The following is a 15,950-nucleotide window of genomic DNA, read 5'->3' as shown; positions in this document are numbered from 1 at the left end:
AGGGCCTGGGCCTGGGGGTTGCCCTGGGATCCCTCTGGGTCGTGGAAATTGTGGGTCTGAGCGCATCTTGTGAGAGCTCCGAACCAGCTCCGAACCAGCTCCAAACCTCACCAGGGAAGCAGGCTTTGTGGCTGGTGTCCTTCCTCTCTACTTGGGTGCTAGAAAATGAACTCAAGTTCCCAGGGGCAGGGAGGAGGAGCGGACAGGCCTGGGCTGCCCACTCGGGCCTCACGGCAGCTTCACCTCACCAAGGCAGCCGCCTGCTTTGTGGGTGTCGAGCAGGGCAGCGCATCCCTCATGGAAGCAAACGTGGGCAGAGAGAGCCCTGGGCCCACAGCGGGCCCTGCCCCTGGGGTGTTTGTTAATGTGACCTCTGAACCTGAGACCCCGCTCTGCCGCAGTGGTTTGATCTATGAGGAACCTTGCAGTGGCCGGCGTCTCCCAGCCAGGCTCTAGCCAGCCCAGACAGGTGGCCTTTGATTCAGGCTGACTGAAGTGGACGAGGGCTGGTGTGGTTGGTGCCTGTGGGCCGGTTGAGAGGCAGACATCGGAAGTCTGGGAGACCCAACACCAGAGCTCGAGCCAACCCCCCAGGTCCCAGCTCAGGCTAAAGGGCTCTTCAGGGCCTTGGGGAGCCGCAGGGCAGAGGTGGGGGCACCCAGGGAAAGGAGGCCTGCGGCCTGCGTTCAGATCCTGGTTCTCCCCTCCCAGCCGTGAGTCCTTGGGCAGGGGGGTTCTTCTTACAGAGCCTCAGTGTCCCCAGCTTTAAAATAGAGGAAAAGTTTCCTTCCCCTGGCTGCCCCTGGAGAGTTGGGGGAATGAATTGGGATGTGCCTGGGGATTGTGTTTGCCCCGTGATGATTCCTAGAGCACGGACCGCGGCCTGGGCCCTGCGCCCACAGTGGCATCCACCATGGTACCTTCGTGCCTTTGGACGATCCAGAAAACCAGATTTTCCCTCGGTCCCCATGCTCGGCCACTTCCCAGAGATCAAGAGGAATGTGGGCTGCAAAGCTGGACGTTATGGACTGAGGGCCCCATTGCCAAGGTGGCTGGGTGGGTGGGTAGCCCCCCGGGCAGGGACTCCAAATTTGCAGTCCTCCACACTCAGTTCCCACAGATGTGGTAGGAAGGCATATTCAGTCCCATTTTTCAGATGAGGAGTTGAGGCCCAGAGAATGTAAGTAATCTGTCTGAGGCCACACAGCTAGAAAGCAGCCAGGCCCAGCCGAACCCCTGGTGTGTGCAGCCCCCAGCCCAGTTGCTCATCGCGGGGCTCGGGAGCCACGAGCGAGGCTGAGCAGCGTGGGTTCCAGATGGTGGGAACTGGAGAGATCCCGGCACAGGCCCGTGCAGGGAACCCCGAGGGCTGTGGGCCCCGTGCCACTGCATGCCTCAGGCCTGTGGTCCTGGCAGCCACAGCCCCTACTGCTGACAGCAGCAGGAATCTGAGCCCGGGAAGGGTCCAGGGAAGTTCGTGAACCATCTAGCAAGTCGGGCTGGGGTGTGGCCAAGTTAGACACAGATGTAGGGCCCTGTGGACTCAGAAATTGGCAGCTCTTTTGGCCCAGAGGGGCCACACTGTGTCCGGGCCTGGGTAGCTCAGAAGGGTCACCTGGGGGTCTTCCACTACATCCCCGCCTGGATGCTGCTGTAGCCCCAGGGCTTGGAGGGACCAGCTGGAGCCCATGAGGAGAGGGCCAGTTCTCTCCTGTAAGGGTATTGCTGTAGCATGAGGGAACAGACAAGGCCCAGGGGGACTGACCCGAGATCCAGCCCTGGCCTCACTCCCGTGTGGCTCACGGCAATGTCCTAACCTCTCTCTGAGCCTCCTGCCCAGCCTAGCAGGGTCCAGTGAGGGGGGCGAGGAAGCCCAGCACATGGAAGCCTTTTTAACCATTCTCGGGGTGAGTGAGCCCCTTCCCAAACGCCTGGTGTCACTGCACTGCTGTGTGGTAGGGGGTCCCCAACGGGCTCAGTGTGGGCTGAGGCTGGCTCTGAACTGCGACAGGGGTCTCAGGAAGAGCCTCCTCCTCCTGCCCACCGGGCATAGGCCTCTGGGAGCTGGCAGCATCGTGGTCTCACTGACGCACCTGGCCCTTCCCGCCAGTGCAGGTCTCCACCAGCTGAGCAGCCCACGCTACAAGTTCAACTTCATTGCCGACGTGGTGGAGAAGATCGCACCAGCCGTGGTCCACATAGAGCTCTTCCTGAGGTGGGTGAATACCCCTCGCCCCTCTCTGCCTCCTGGTGTCCCCTGGTACACCCGCCAGCTGCTGGGGCCCAAACCAGGCTTGATTCTGCAGCCTGGGCCACAGAAACTGGAGTGGCCTGGGGTCAGGCTGACCTCAGTCACATCTGCTGGCTGCCTGTGTGCCCCTGGGGAAGGACATCCCCGCTGAAGTGACTCCACGCCTGCTGGAGCTGTAGGCACCAAGAAGGTGCACAGCTGTGGGTCTTTGTCCCTTTGTGCTGCCGCCCATGCTATTGGATACCTGCAATGTGTTGGTCGTCCTGAGGGGCCGTGCAGTAAAGCAGACACAGACAGAACCCAGTGGAGGAGATGCCAGGAGACAGCAGGTGTGTGTGCAAGGAGCAGAGGCACGGCAGGCAGAGAGCAGGGCTCGGGGCAGTGGGAACCGGGGGCTCGGGAGGCCTCACAAGCTAAGCCTGAAGTAGGCACCCCGGGAGCTGGGCCAGTGGATGCAGGGCAGTGGGGGCAGCTCGCAAGCACCGAGGCCCGTGTGGCCAGAGCGGGGAGGAATGAGGGATGGGTGAGTGAACGCACGAATCAGTGCACGGATGAGTGAGGGGAGGAATGAGTGAGTGAGGAAGTGGCAGAATGAATGAGTGAGGGAGGGAATGAGTGAATGTACAATGGATGAGTAACAGAATGAATGAATGAGTGGAGTCGGTCAATAGGGAAGCAGGATGTCCCAGCCCCGTAGAGGAAGTGGTGTGTACCCTGTGGCCTCACCCCCGAGCAAGACCTCTCCTTGCAGATGCACAGGCAAAGCCTCCTCCCTTTCTTCCCACAGGGCCTGCCCCGGTCCCTGCCACCATCCCCAACCTCTCCCATCTCCCCCATCACAGGGACCCTCTGAGCTGGTGTGGGGAAGCCCTGCCTTCAGAACCTCCCGCTGTGCAAACTGCCCAATGTCTGATCGCTCACACCGAATCCTGCGGGCTCGTCCCAGATTGACTTATATCTCACAGAAGCAGACTGAATGACTCTTCTGAGGTTTAGAGTGTTTCTCCCATCCACCTTTCCTGGCCCTTTGGCCCCTGGGTGTGGACAGAGCCGGCAAACAGCCTGATGAGGAGGCCCCGGAACCAAGCCTCATTCCACCCTGATAGGGATCAGACGGCGGGTCCAGGTGGACAAGGAGCCGGCAATGAGCAGTCACCAGAGGCCACAGGCCAGGGCTCCAGGGACTTGCTTGTTTTCACGGCACTTTCCCTGAGGCCTCTAGCCTCCCTGTGACAAGGCTCCACTGCCCTAGGCCCGGCCCTGGGGACTGAGCATCTGGTGGCTCATCGGGAGATCCCAGGAGTGATTCCTGCTCCAGCATCGCCTCCCTGCTGGCTGGCTCGGCGCTTGTCTGGTCCAAGCCCCTGTCGCTAGGCGTCACGGCCCCTCTGCCCTCCCCATCCCGGGCTCTCCAGCAGAGGCCGTGCTCCTTGAACAGGGGTGTGAGAGCGCGTGACAGGCATATAGCACCTCAGCATCACGTCCTCCACACCTGCTGGGAGCTCCCTGGGCTGTGGGCTGTGTAGCCCATGTTTCTCAAAACAGCCCTGGAGGCACCACCCATGCAGGACCCACAGCCCCGGTTGCCACCCTGTCCGGTGCCCCATGCTGATGGACCTCTCACTGCCCCCTTGGCAGCACACTGACCCCTCACTGCCCTTCCCTTGGGCCCCAGGCCCTGAGACGTGTCATTGAGGAAATTATAACTGGATGCGCTAAGTGGCACGTTGCTGGCCTTCCAGGAGGTAGGGATGGGGCAGCATCTTTCTGAAAGGCCCCAGCCACCAGGCTCTGAACCAACTAATTACTGACTCCAGCCCAGCTGGGAGGCCGTTTCCGCCCTCAGAGCCTCCAGTGGCTGATGCCCTGAGTGGGTGGGTGAGACCCAGCAGACAAGATGAGACAGATGCTTGTCCAGCACAGGCCTCCTAGCTGTGACACCTGACCTGAGGTCTGGGTGTAGGCATGGAGGCCAGTGGGCAGCCGTGGGCATTTTCTGCAGACCCCGCAGGTGCCTGACCCTGTGAGGCACCTTAGGGCTTCCGCAGGCAAAACAGGTGCAGTTCCTACTCTGGGGCACACACGGAGTGGGTGTGGCAGAAGCTGGCAGCAGATGTGAGTGGACAGATGCTGGGGTCACCGTGTGGGGTGGCCGAGTGGCCAGATGCCCAGGCTGCCTGGGGCAGACCCCTGCTTTGCCCTTTGCCCGCCCGCCTGACCTAGGCAAGTAGTTCAGCATCTTGGGACTCAGTTTTCCCACCATGAAGACCTGAGAGTTAGAGACAACAGTAGTTTCTTGTGGCTGCCATAACAAAGTACCACAGACTGCATGGCTTAAAATGACAGAGATGTTTGCTCCCATGGTTCTGGAGGCCAGAAGTCCTAATCAAGGTGTCAAGGTCCTAATCAAGCAGGGCTGCTTTCTTCTGGGGGATGTTGGGGGAGTGTCCCAGGCCCCTCTACTGGCTCTAGTGTTTTCCGCGGTCCTTGGTACGCCTCGGCCCCTACACCCCTCTCTCTGCTCTGTCTCCATCATCCTCATGGCCTTCCCCTCTGTGAGTCTGGACTTCCCTCCCTTAAAGACAACACAGACACACTCTGATGTCACCGTAACTTCATGACACCTGCAAAGACCCTGTTTCCAAATAAAGTCACATTCACGGGTCTATGGGCTTAGGACTTGGCCGTATCTCTTGGCAAGGACACAGCTCACCACAGCACCCCCCTTGTAGGGTGCCCATGAGCATTCAATGGCCTGCCTGCCTCAGAGGGAGCACAGGGTGGCATTCGCTGCCATCCCTGGTCCTGTGGGTCATAGCGAAGCTCCTGTACTTTGCAGAGACTGTCACCTCCCTGCACGTGCCAGACGTTCCCATCCCTCCATGCTTTGTCCCTCGCACATTTTCCTTGCTCATCTCTACTAAGCAGCCTCAGGGAGTGAGTACCTGCTCTGGGCTGGGCCCCACGCTGGGGTCCCGAAGGTTCCCACCCTGGAGAAGGTCCCAGGCTGTGTCTGGCATTCAGCCTCCTCCCCTGCTGGATGTGGGGCTGTGGTTTCTACTCAGAGAGCTCTGGTGAGAACTGGGGATTGTTGCCCATCGGCGAACACCAATGCAAACCCAGGCCAGCTCCACTCCGTTCACAGAGGGCAGGGCCCAGGCTGGCCTCATCTGTGCCTCTGCACCCCTGCCCTCGGGGTGTCTAGGGCTGGGGTCCTGCATCTGCCTGCTGCCAGCACTGCCACATTTGGGGCTTTAGGCAGCTAGCCTGGGGGTGAGGGTGGAGGGAGGTGGGAATAAGCCTTTTCAGCCCTCCCAGCACTCACCCTGTCGGGATGATCAGGAATCTGCCCCAGCCTCTGGGGAGCCTCCCTTCCTGGGTACCTGCTGCAGCCCTGGAGGATGCTGTGTGTGCAATGGGGCTTTTCCCCTAGGGCCAATTATTGTCCTGTTTGTTGAGAGGCGTTTTAGAGCCCAGGCATCACCACTCAGCTGAGGAGATGCTGTTGTCCCATTTCCCAAATGGGGAGACCAAGGCTCAGAGAGCTTCACTGACCTGCCCACGGTCAGGCAGATAATAAGTGGGGCCCGGACTTGGGATTAGCATCCTGGTCTGTCTGGCTCCGTGCTCCGTAGTCAGGATGGCGAGTGCAAGCTGGGAGTCATCTGACATGTCGCAGGCAGCCCGTCTCATCTCAGCAAATTGCAGCCAGAGGGGATCATCATCACCTCTTTATGGCTGTGAATGGGTGCAGGCGCCGGTGACTTGGCCAGGTCACAGGGCCAGGATTCAAATGGGAGCTTGAGGGACTCCAGACCTGTGTTCTGTCAGCCGCACACTGGCTCTGCTCCTCGCTGAGCAGCCCCGCCACTGCGCCTGACTCCCCCGCGTCCTAGCCCCACCCTAAATGCCCGCCTGTATCTCCCTGGCTGCAGACACCCGCTGTTTGGCCGCAACGTGCCCCTGTCCAGCGGTTCTGGCTTCATCATGTCAGAGGCCGGCCTGATCATCACCAATGCCCACGTGGTGTCCAGCAACAGTGCTGCCCCGGGCAGGCAGCAGCTCAAGGTGCAGCTACAGAATGGGGACTCCTATGAGGCCACCATCAAAGACATCGACAAGAAGTCAGACATTGCCACCATCAAGATCCATCCCAAGGTGGGTGGGCGTGGGCGGAGGGGCGGAAGCACCTGGGGCTGGGCATGGCAGCCTCTTCCCAGACACCGGACCCCAGAGGCAAGCTAGCCCTACCTTCCATCGGCCAGGGGGAGGAAACTGGGCCCAGGGAGGACTGGCAGCTGGCCCAGGGTCACGGCTTGGAAAAGACCTAGAACCCAGGTCTTTGGACTCCTTTCCCTGCGCTCCCTGAGCTGCTAGGCGCAGGGCAGAGCCAGGAAGCATGTGGCCCACAGTGGGTGGGCTGTGGTCCCATATCACACCCCACGGAGGCTCTTCACTGTCTTACCTGGGCCCACTACTGGGGATGCACCTGCCCCATGGGATGGCATCTGGGTTTGGGCGTGGAGGCCAGGGGGCTGCCGTGGGGAACACTTGGGACAGGGACCCCATCCCTCCACCTTCACGTCTGTACCTCCCACCAGCTGACCCAGAAGAGGCCTGCACTGAGGCCCCCAGAATCCTCTTCTTCCTCCACCAGCTGTTTCTGGAAGGCCTGCTCTCAGCCAGGTGCTGACTGCACTCCTCTAATTCTCACCACAGGCCTGGGAGGAAAGGGCCTGTATGAGTCTGTTTTCACACTGCTATAAAAAACTACCTGAGACTGGGTCATTTATGAAGAAAAGAGGGTTCGTTGACTCACAGTTCTGTAGGCTGTACAGGAAGCATGACCAGGAGGCCTCAGGAGACTTACAATCATGACGGAAGGCAAAGGGGAAGCAGGCACGTCTTCTCATGGCAGAGCCGGAAAGAGAGAGAGAGTGAAGTGGGACATGCCACACATTTTAAAACCATCAGATCTCATGAGAACTCACCACCATGAGAACAGCATGGGGGAAGTCTGCCCCCATGATCCCATCACCTCCCACCAGGCCCGTCCCCCAACACGTGGGGATTATAATTTGACATGAGATTTGGGTGGAGACGCAGAGCCAAACCATATCAGGGACCTCATTATCTTGGGATTTCAGACGGGGCAACTGAGGCTTGGAAGTTAGGTAACTCGCCCAAGATCACAGCGCACTGGAGCAGGGCCGGCCCGCTCAGCTAGGACCCCGGCCTCCCTCCAGCTTGTTCTTGTCTTGCCCAATGCCATGCTTATGTGACCCTGGGGACCACAGTCGAGTTACTTGCAGCTCCCCATGCCAGGAGGTCACTGAGTCCCATGTCTCATGCCAGCGTTGGACCCGGAGCTTCCCTTGGACTGGGAAGTTTACCTTGGCTGGTTTGAATTTGGCTTCCTCTCTTTCTGAATGAACGTTTACAGCATTTTGATGAAGTCTTTTGCAAGGGGGTTTCCTCTTGCCCCATCAAGGGAGAGGAGATTTAATGGTTCCAAGGAGTTCCCCTAATGGGGACCCTTCCCTGCTTTTCAGCCTTTTCACGGTTGCGATTGAGTCTGGGGGCATCACCTCCATTTTACAGTCAAGGAAACCCACTGAGGGGTGTGCTCACGGACAGGAGTTGGCAAATTTTCTTTTCTTTTTTTTGAAATGGAGTTTCGCCCTTGTTGCCCAGGCTGGAGTGCAATGGCGTGATCTCGGCTCACCACAACCTCCGCCTCCCGGGTTCAAGCAATTCTCCTGCCTCAGCCCCCCGAGTAGCTAGGATCACAGGCATGTGCCACCACACCGGCCAATTTTTTTGTATTTTTAGTAGAGACGGGGTTTCTCCATGTTGGTCAGGCTGGTCTTGAACTCCCGACCACAGGTGATCCACCTGCCTTGGCCTCCCAAAGTACCGGGATTACAGGCGTGAGCCACCGTGCCTAGCCTTTTTTCTTTTTGAGACGGGTTCTTGCTCTGTCACCCAGGCTGCAGTGCAGTAGCAGGATCTCGGCTCACTGCAACCTCCACCTCCCAGGTTCAAGTAATTCCCCTGTCTCAGTCTCCCAAGTAGCTGTGACTACAGGTGCATGCCACCACCCTCAGCTAATTTTTGTATTTTTAGTAGAGATGGGTTTCACCATGTTGGCCAGGCTGGTCTTGAACTCCTGACCTCCGGTGATCCCCTGCCTTGGCCTCCCAAAGTGCTAGGATTACAGGAATGAGCCACTGCACCCCACCCCCAAATTTTCCTTCCTTCCTTCCTTCCTCCCTCCCTCCCTCTCCCTCTCTCTCTCTCTTTTTTTTTTCAGGGTCTCGCTCTGTTGCCCAGGCTGGAGTGCAGTGGCACGATCACAGCTCACTGCAGCCTCAAACTCCTGGGCTTAAGGGATCTTCCCACCTCGGCCTTCCATATAGCTAGGACTACAGGCATGCACCACCATACCTGGCTAATTTTTAAATTTTTGGTAGAGACAGGGTCTCGCTGTATTGCCCAGGCTGGTCTAGAACTCATGGGCTCAAGCAATCCTCCTGCCTCGGCCTCCCAAAGTGTTGGGATTACAGGCGTGAGCCATGGTGCCCAGCCAACAAATTTTCCATGAAGCCAAATGGTAAATATTTTATCTTTGCAAGCCCTGTGGTCTCTGTCACAACCATGCATCTCTGCTGTGGCAAGAATGCAGCCTTACGCTGCACAGGTGGGTGTGGCTGTGTTCCAGTGAAGCTTGATTCACAAAACAGGCAATGGGCGGCGTTTGAGCCTTGGGCCAGTTTGCAACCTCCGCTCAAGGACCCCCGTGGGAAGAGGAGAGCGAGACTAGGGGCAGGTCTGTCTCCCCTTCCGGCAGCTGTGGCAGAATGCTGGCAGGACTGGTGGGGTGGTATCCAGGTGGGCCTGAGCAGGATGCCCCACCAGCCACCTGTGGCAAATGGGTGCCAGCAGAGCTGCAGCCAGTCCTGCAGGCCCTGGTCAGCACCCATGGCCATGACCTGAGGTGGGAAACGCCCTCCTAGCCCCTAGGCGTTAAATCGAGCCATGGGAAAGGCTCCTGACCCTCACCTGTGCCCCCTCCTTGGGTGCACAGAGGATGGACTGACCCTCCCCAGCTCACGGCCTCACCTGTGCACCCTCCTTGGGTTCAGGGAGGATGGCTGACCCTCCCCAGCTCGTGGCCTCACCTGTGCACCCTCCTTGGGTGCAGGGAGGATGGCTGACCCTCCCCAGCTCACGGCCTCACCTGTGCACCCTCCTTGGGTGCAGGGAGGATGACTGACCCTCCCCAGCTCACGGCCTCACCTGTGCACCCTCCTTGGGTGCAGGGAGGATGACTGACCCTCCCCAGCTCACGGCCTCACCTGTGCGCCCTCCTTAGGTGCAGGGAGGATGGGCTGACCCTCCCCGGTTCACGGCCTCACCTGTGCGCCCTCCTTGGGTGCAGGGAGGATGGGCTGACCCTCCCCAGTTCACGGCCTCCCAGAGATTTCAGACGTTATTTCTGCCTCTTCGGCGGGTCAGCAATGGAAAATGTCATCTCTCCGGGCCCTCACCTTCCAATGTGCAGGCCTGGTTCTGCCACCTGGGATTCTCTCTGCCATTGACTGAAGCTTCTTGAGCACAGAGAATAGAGGAGCGGCCTGAGCCTTTCCCACACCAGCGCCCGCCCACCAAGGGCTCCCGTAATCCTGTGCGGGGCTGCACGTCGCCCCCATTATTGACAGCTTTCTCCTCGTATTGAAAGCTGCAAGGAGAAACTTTCTTATTTGACGTGATGGTGTATAATAAAAGGGAAGAGGACTGAAATGATGAGAAGGACCAGTGGCCTGGTGGAGGGCAGCAATCCAGAGGGTCAGAGGCATGGGGTCCTGCCCCACTGATCTGAGTTGGGGCAACGCTCGTGAGACCTGGCCGATTGCAGATCCACGGGAAGCTACAGGGTAGTGCCACAAGGTCCCAGGAGACTTTCCGCCAGCTTCCCTCAACGGTGACATCTTACGTAACAGGTGCAAAACCAGAACCAGGAAGTTGATGTGGGTACAAGCACAGAACCGCCTTCCCCAATTTATCGCGTGTGTGTGTGCGCTTCGGCACCTTCTAACAAGCACCCGGGATTACCTTCTCAGAGTGTGCACCACGCAGCTTCTGGAACACAGAGCCCGGCTGTTCTCCTTGCTGCCAGGCTAGTTGCAGAGTCAGATAATCAGACAGACAGGCTCCGCTGGGCCCGCGCAAAAGCAGAAGAGGGGTGCGCAGGTGTCTCAGTGTGCGCGGCGGGGGGCGGAGCTCGGCTAGTGGCTTCACTTCTCCAGGCCTGAGTTCCCCTGTCTGCCTCTATTGGGAGATGAGATGGAACTGGATCAAGGATGGCAGAGTCCTTAGCTGGGCTCCAGGGGTCTGCAGATCTCTCTCCATCAAATGCATCAGTTTGTGTGTGGTGCATATGGTGTAGTAGTTTTTACCAGGTGTCTGCAGCTTTTACCAGATTTTTAGAGGACAAGTGACCATCAGATCATGGGGCTCAACGACCTTGGAGGCTGTGCTCAGCTGCTCATGATGAGCACCCATGCCTGCCCTGGGGGAACCTTTGGTCCCTGGCACAGATGAGCCTCTGTTCTGTGTACTCCAGCCCTGGGTCTCAGCACAGGACTGCCCTGGTCTTGGTCTGCACTGGTGACCTGCCTGAGCCTTCACAGTCCTGGTGGCTTTGCACAGATGTGCATGCCTTCCCTGGGACCCCCCTGCCAGGATCTGACTCCGGTCCCCACTGAAGGTAGACGGCTAAGCCTCCCTCTCTGTGTCTTCTCCTTCTCTCTCCTAGAAAAAGCTCCCTGTGTTGTTGCTGGGTCACTCGGCCGACCTGCGGCCTGGGGAGTTTGTGGTGGCCATCGGCAGTCCCTTCGCCCTACAGAACACAGTGACAACGGGCATCGTCAGCACTGCCCAGCGGGAGGGCAGGGAGCTGGGCCTCCAGGACTCCGACATGGACTACATCCAGACGGATGCCATCATCAACGTGAGTGCCAGGGACAGGAGGCCGGGGCACCTGCCATCTGTGCCCAAGACCTCAACCTCGAGGTAGTCTCTGACTCGGCTTGCCCCCATCCCCAGAGCCATTCTGGCACTTGACACATCCACTTGCTAGAAAGTTCTCTCTTTACATTCGGTGGAGCTCTAACCCTGTGACTTCCACCCCAGGGTGCCAGGCACGCTGGGAGTCAGAGGCTGCTGTCTTCGCTCGGGCAGCCTTTCAGAGAAACAGAGGCATGGCCACAGCCCGGAAACACCTTTGCCCAGCTTACACACCCTGGCCAACATTGCTTTTCATTATTATTGTGATTATGTTGGTGGCACGTTTAGCATTCACAAAGCACTTCACCCAGATGCCCCAGATCACGTCCATCCAGCTTTGCCGCAGCTCAGGCACTTGGCTGGAATCCGAATCTTTGTAGAGGGCCCCCCAGGCCAGCAGGATGGGAAGTAATACCCCCATTCTCCATGCACCAGGCGGTGCTGCCTGGCCTCCAGGGTGTAGATGCCGAAGCGTATGGTTTGTGCAGAGAACAGTGACAGTCAGACCTCGGTCATCAGGCAGCCATCCACATGGCCTTCTTGTCTGTGAAATGGGGGCAGCACTGAGGCCTTTCGATGCTGCTGAGGATGAGACCTGCTTATGTGTCTCTGCACTGGTTAGAGGTAGATCTGGAGAAGGGGCTCCAGGAAGCGGGGTCAGGCACAGCTAATGCTCTTTCCTCCCCTTGCAGTACGGGAACTCCGGGGGACCGCTGGTGAACCTGGTAAGTGTCCCCTAGAGCCAAAATCTCTCAGGTTTCTGGGGTTCTTCTCACATGGGGGTGCTCAGCCTTGAGGTGGGACAGGCCCCACAATATGGTCCTAGAACATTTACACCAACAGTCGGGAGTGCAGCTGGGCCGGAGGCCTGGAAGGAGGAAAGACCAAGGCTGCCCCAAGCGCCTCGGGGATGCTAGTGGCCACCAGGAATGAGGACTCACCCATGAGCAGCAGCTCAGTCCAGGGCCATGTGCCTGTCAGGGGAGCTGGGGCAAGGGAGACGCAGGTGTGGGGCTGCTCACCCCAGCCCTCCCTGCCCTGGATGTACACACAGGATGACAGGGACACCCTCATTCTCCCCTTCCCAGTTGTGTCTTGAGCCTCAAAGTCAAGCTCAGCCTCATCCCAGGTGAGATTTTTCCAGAATAAACCAGGAAGCTCAGTTCAGAGCTCCTAGGCCCTGAAGGATCGGACGGTCCCACCCCTGAAGCTCCTATCCATGGCTGGGGAGGTGTCCAGATGTGAACAAGCCCCAGCACCATGTGAGCCACATGAGATAGCTCTGGAGGGACGCTGGGCAGGAAGGCCTGGCAGCTGATGTGAGATCAGGGAGGGCTTCCTGGAGGTGAGAGCATTATACAACGGCCGTTGAGATTGAGGAGGACTGGGTACAGGAAGAAGAAATCCCAGGGAGAAGGCACAACATGAGCATTGCAGGAGGCTCTCAGAGGCTTAGGGAGGGGGAGGTCAGACAAGGGGACAATGAAAGGGGCTGGTGGCCCATGTCCTGCTGCCTCAGGCCTCGTGTGCGGATGGGGCTTCACCCTATGTGCCCAAGATGTCTCCAAGGCTTTTGGCAGGGCTGAGGGCATGCCCTGGTTTCAAGGAAGCTCGTGTGTGTGGTTTAGGCTGGAGGCCAGAAAGCCAGGCTGCTCCGCGTGGTCCAGGCAGTAGAGATGGGCACAGAGGGCCGAGGGTGGACACAGAACTCAATCTACTGGATCTCACACTCGGATGCTCTTCCTGCCTCCTGAGCTTCCAGGGACCAGGAGGACAAAGGGTGCCTTGACCCAAAGCTCTGCCCCAGGCCCCAGAGGGTTCCCTGGTGAGCTGGCCAGGCCCTGACAGGGAGGGCAGGGCTAGGGGTATATGCCAGGCTGTGGGGTGGGGCTCCTTTCCAGGAGTGTGCCTGAGTGTGAGGTCCCCAGGGGCCAGGTCAGATCCTGCCCAAGTGGTACCAGCCTCATGGGGGGCAGGGCAGGTTTGGAGGGGCTCCAAAGAGAGGGATGGGGGCGGTCACGGAGCTCCCCTGGTCCCACCTGCCAGCCCCCCACTTCTGGAAGGAAGGGATAGACGGGGTCTCTGTCCCTGACAGGCCTTACCATGTTCCTCCCTCTCTCGGTCCCTCCAAACATGGCTTGGCAGTGTCCTTGGCCCAGTGGCCGTGCTTCTTAGAGGCAGAGTGGCCAGAGCCTGGGGGCAGGCCCGAGCTGCAAGCTTCCCTGGAAATACTCTCCAGGGATGGGGAAGGGGGATCTCCAGGATTTGGAGAGGTAGGGTCACTGACTCAGGTGTGATCCTGAGAGTGAGCTTTTCAGGGGAGTTGGGGGCTATAGGGGGATTGACAGCTGGGGTCAGCCTCTAGAAACAGAGCTGTGGACACAGTGCTTTGTGGGCAGGGGTTTGCCTGGGTTCCCCCAACTGATGCCTGCTCTTACCTCCCTGCCCAGGATGGCGAGGTCATTGGCATCAACACGCTCAAGGTCACGGCTGGCATCTCCTTTGCCATCCCCTCAGACCGCATCACACGGTTCCTCACAGAGTTCCAAGACAAGCAGATCAAAGGTAAAGAGCTCACCTGGAGGGGGCCAGAGGCAGGGGGCACTCTCCCAGGGCTACAGCCCCTTAACACCCCAGCCCTGGGACCAAGGCCCACCGGAGGTGCTGGGTGAACTTTGCTCACTACTGGACAGGTCCTGTCTGCCCACCCCAAAGCTGTGAGACCCCCAGGACAGCTTATCCTCAGCCTCTTTCAGGATCTTCCCCCTGCCTATCATCGATTCGTGATCAGCTTCATCCCCTGCCCCTCCAAGGCTGTCTCCTTTTGGCTGGGGAATCTCCGATCTCAGCTCCCACCATCAGCTTCCTGGACTCCCTGGGCTCCTCTCATTTGGGCTACTCCTTAGTTGTCAGGTGTTTCTTTCCTTCTATCCGTCCATCCATCCATCCATCCATCCATCCATCCATCCATCCATCTATCCATCCATCCATCCATCCATCCATCCATCCATCCATCCGTCCGTCCGTCCGTCCGTCCGTCCGTCCGTCCGTCCGTCCGTCCGTCCATCCATCCACCCACCCACCTATCCACCCATCCATTCACCCATCCATTCATCCATCCATCCATCCGTCCGTCCATCCATCCATCTATCCATCCATCCATCCATCCATCCACTTATCCACCCATCCACCCACCCATCCATCTATCCATTCACCCATCCATTCACTCATTCATCCATCCATCCATCCACCCACCCACCCATCCACCCACCTATCTATCCATCTATCCATTCACCCACCCATCCATCCATCCATTCACCTATCCATCCAATCATCCATTCACCTATCCATCCAATCATCCATTCATCCACCCACCCATCCATCCATCCATCCATCCACCCACACCTTTCTACCCATCCATCCACCCACCCCCACCCATCTTTCCACCCACCCATTTACCATCCATCCATCCATCCACTTATCCACCCATCCACCCACCCATCCATCTATCCATCCATTCACCCATCCATTCACTCATTCATCTGTCCATCCATCCGCCCACGCAGCCACCCATCCATCCACCCACCCACCCATCCACCCACACACCCATCCATCCATCCATCCATCCATCCACTTATCCACCCATCCACCCACCCATCCATCTATCCATCCATTCACCCATCCATTCACTCATTCATCTGTCCATCCATCTGCCCACCCAGCCACCCATCCATCCACCCACCCACCCATCCACCCACACACCCATCCATCCACCCACCCACCCATCCACCCACCTATCCATCCATCTATCCATTCACCCACCCACCCATCCATCCATCCATCCACCCATCCATCCAATCATCCATTCATCCACCCACTCATCCACCCACTCATCCATCCACCATCCATCCACCCACACCTTTCTACCCATCTACCCATCCATCCATCCACCCATCTTTCCATCCACCCATCTTTCCACCTACCCATTTACCATCCATCCATCCATCCATCCATCCATCCACCCACCCATCCACCTATCCATCTATCCATCCACCCAGCCATTCATCCATTCATCCATCCATCCACCTATCATCCATCCATCCTATATCCATCCATCCACCCAACCACTCATTTATCCTTCCAACCACCAATTCTTCCATCCATCATCCATTCAGCCACCCATCCATCCGTCCATCCATCATCCATCCATTTACCCATCCATCCATCCACTCATCCATTCATCCACTCGTCCACCCACCTATCCACCCACTCACCCACCTGGCCACCATTTCTTCCTTCCTTTATTTTTTCCTTTCTTTTTTTCCTTCTCTCCTTCCTTCCACCCATCCACCCACCCACTCATTCACCTGTCTACCTATCCACCCATCCATCCATCCATCTGTCTACCCACCTGTCCCTCTATCCCTGTCCATCTATTCTTCCATCCATCTACCCACTCCTGAGTACTTCCTCTTCCAGCCTGTGGCCCATGCAGATCACATGGTAGAATATCCTCTATGCCAGGGGAGCAGAGTCCAATACCTCGTCTTTGGAAGTCACCCTCCTCCAAGCCCCCATTTCCTTGCCCCCATTTCCTCACCCCATCAAAAAGGGATAACCAGCCCACCCT

At 58.2% G+C, this 15,950-nt stretch overlaps 1 protein-coding gene across 2 annotated transcripts in view; it reads left to right on the top strand.

The window, feature by feature from the left end:
- HTRA3 (HtrA serine peptidase 3) overlaps positions 1–15,950 on the top strand; it is a 38,459-nt gene that overhangs the window by 10,698 nt on the left and 11,811 nt on the right. For both annotated transcript variants that reach the window (XM_004038418.5, XM_004038419.5), the window contains exons 2-6: positions 2,116–2,215; positions 6,187–6,409; positions 11,070–11,264; positions 12,013–12,045; positions 13,771–13,885. In XM_004038418.5, coding sequence (XP_004038466.1) covers positions 2,116–2,215; positions 6,187–6,409; positions 11,070–11,264; positions 12,013–12,045; positions 13,771–13,885 — 666 coding nt within the window. The remainder of the gene's footprint in view (positions 1–2,115; positions 2,216–6,186; positions 6,410–11,069; positions 11,265–12,012; positions 12,046–13,770; positions 13,886–15,950) is intronic.

This window comes from Gorilla gorilla, chromosome 3 (genome assembly GCF_029281585.2).
Source record: "Gorilla gorilla gorilla isolate KB3781 chromosome 3, NHGRI_mGorGor1-v2.1_pri, whole genome shotgun sequence".
Lineage (NCBI taxonomy): Eukaryota > Metazoa > Chordata > Mammalia > Primates > Hominidae > Gorilla > Gorilla gorilla.
This window is presented reverse-complemented; position numbering and strand designations above follow the sequence as displayed.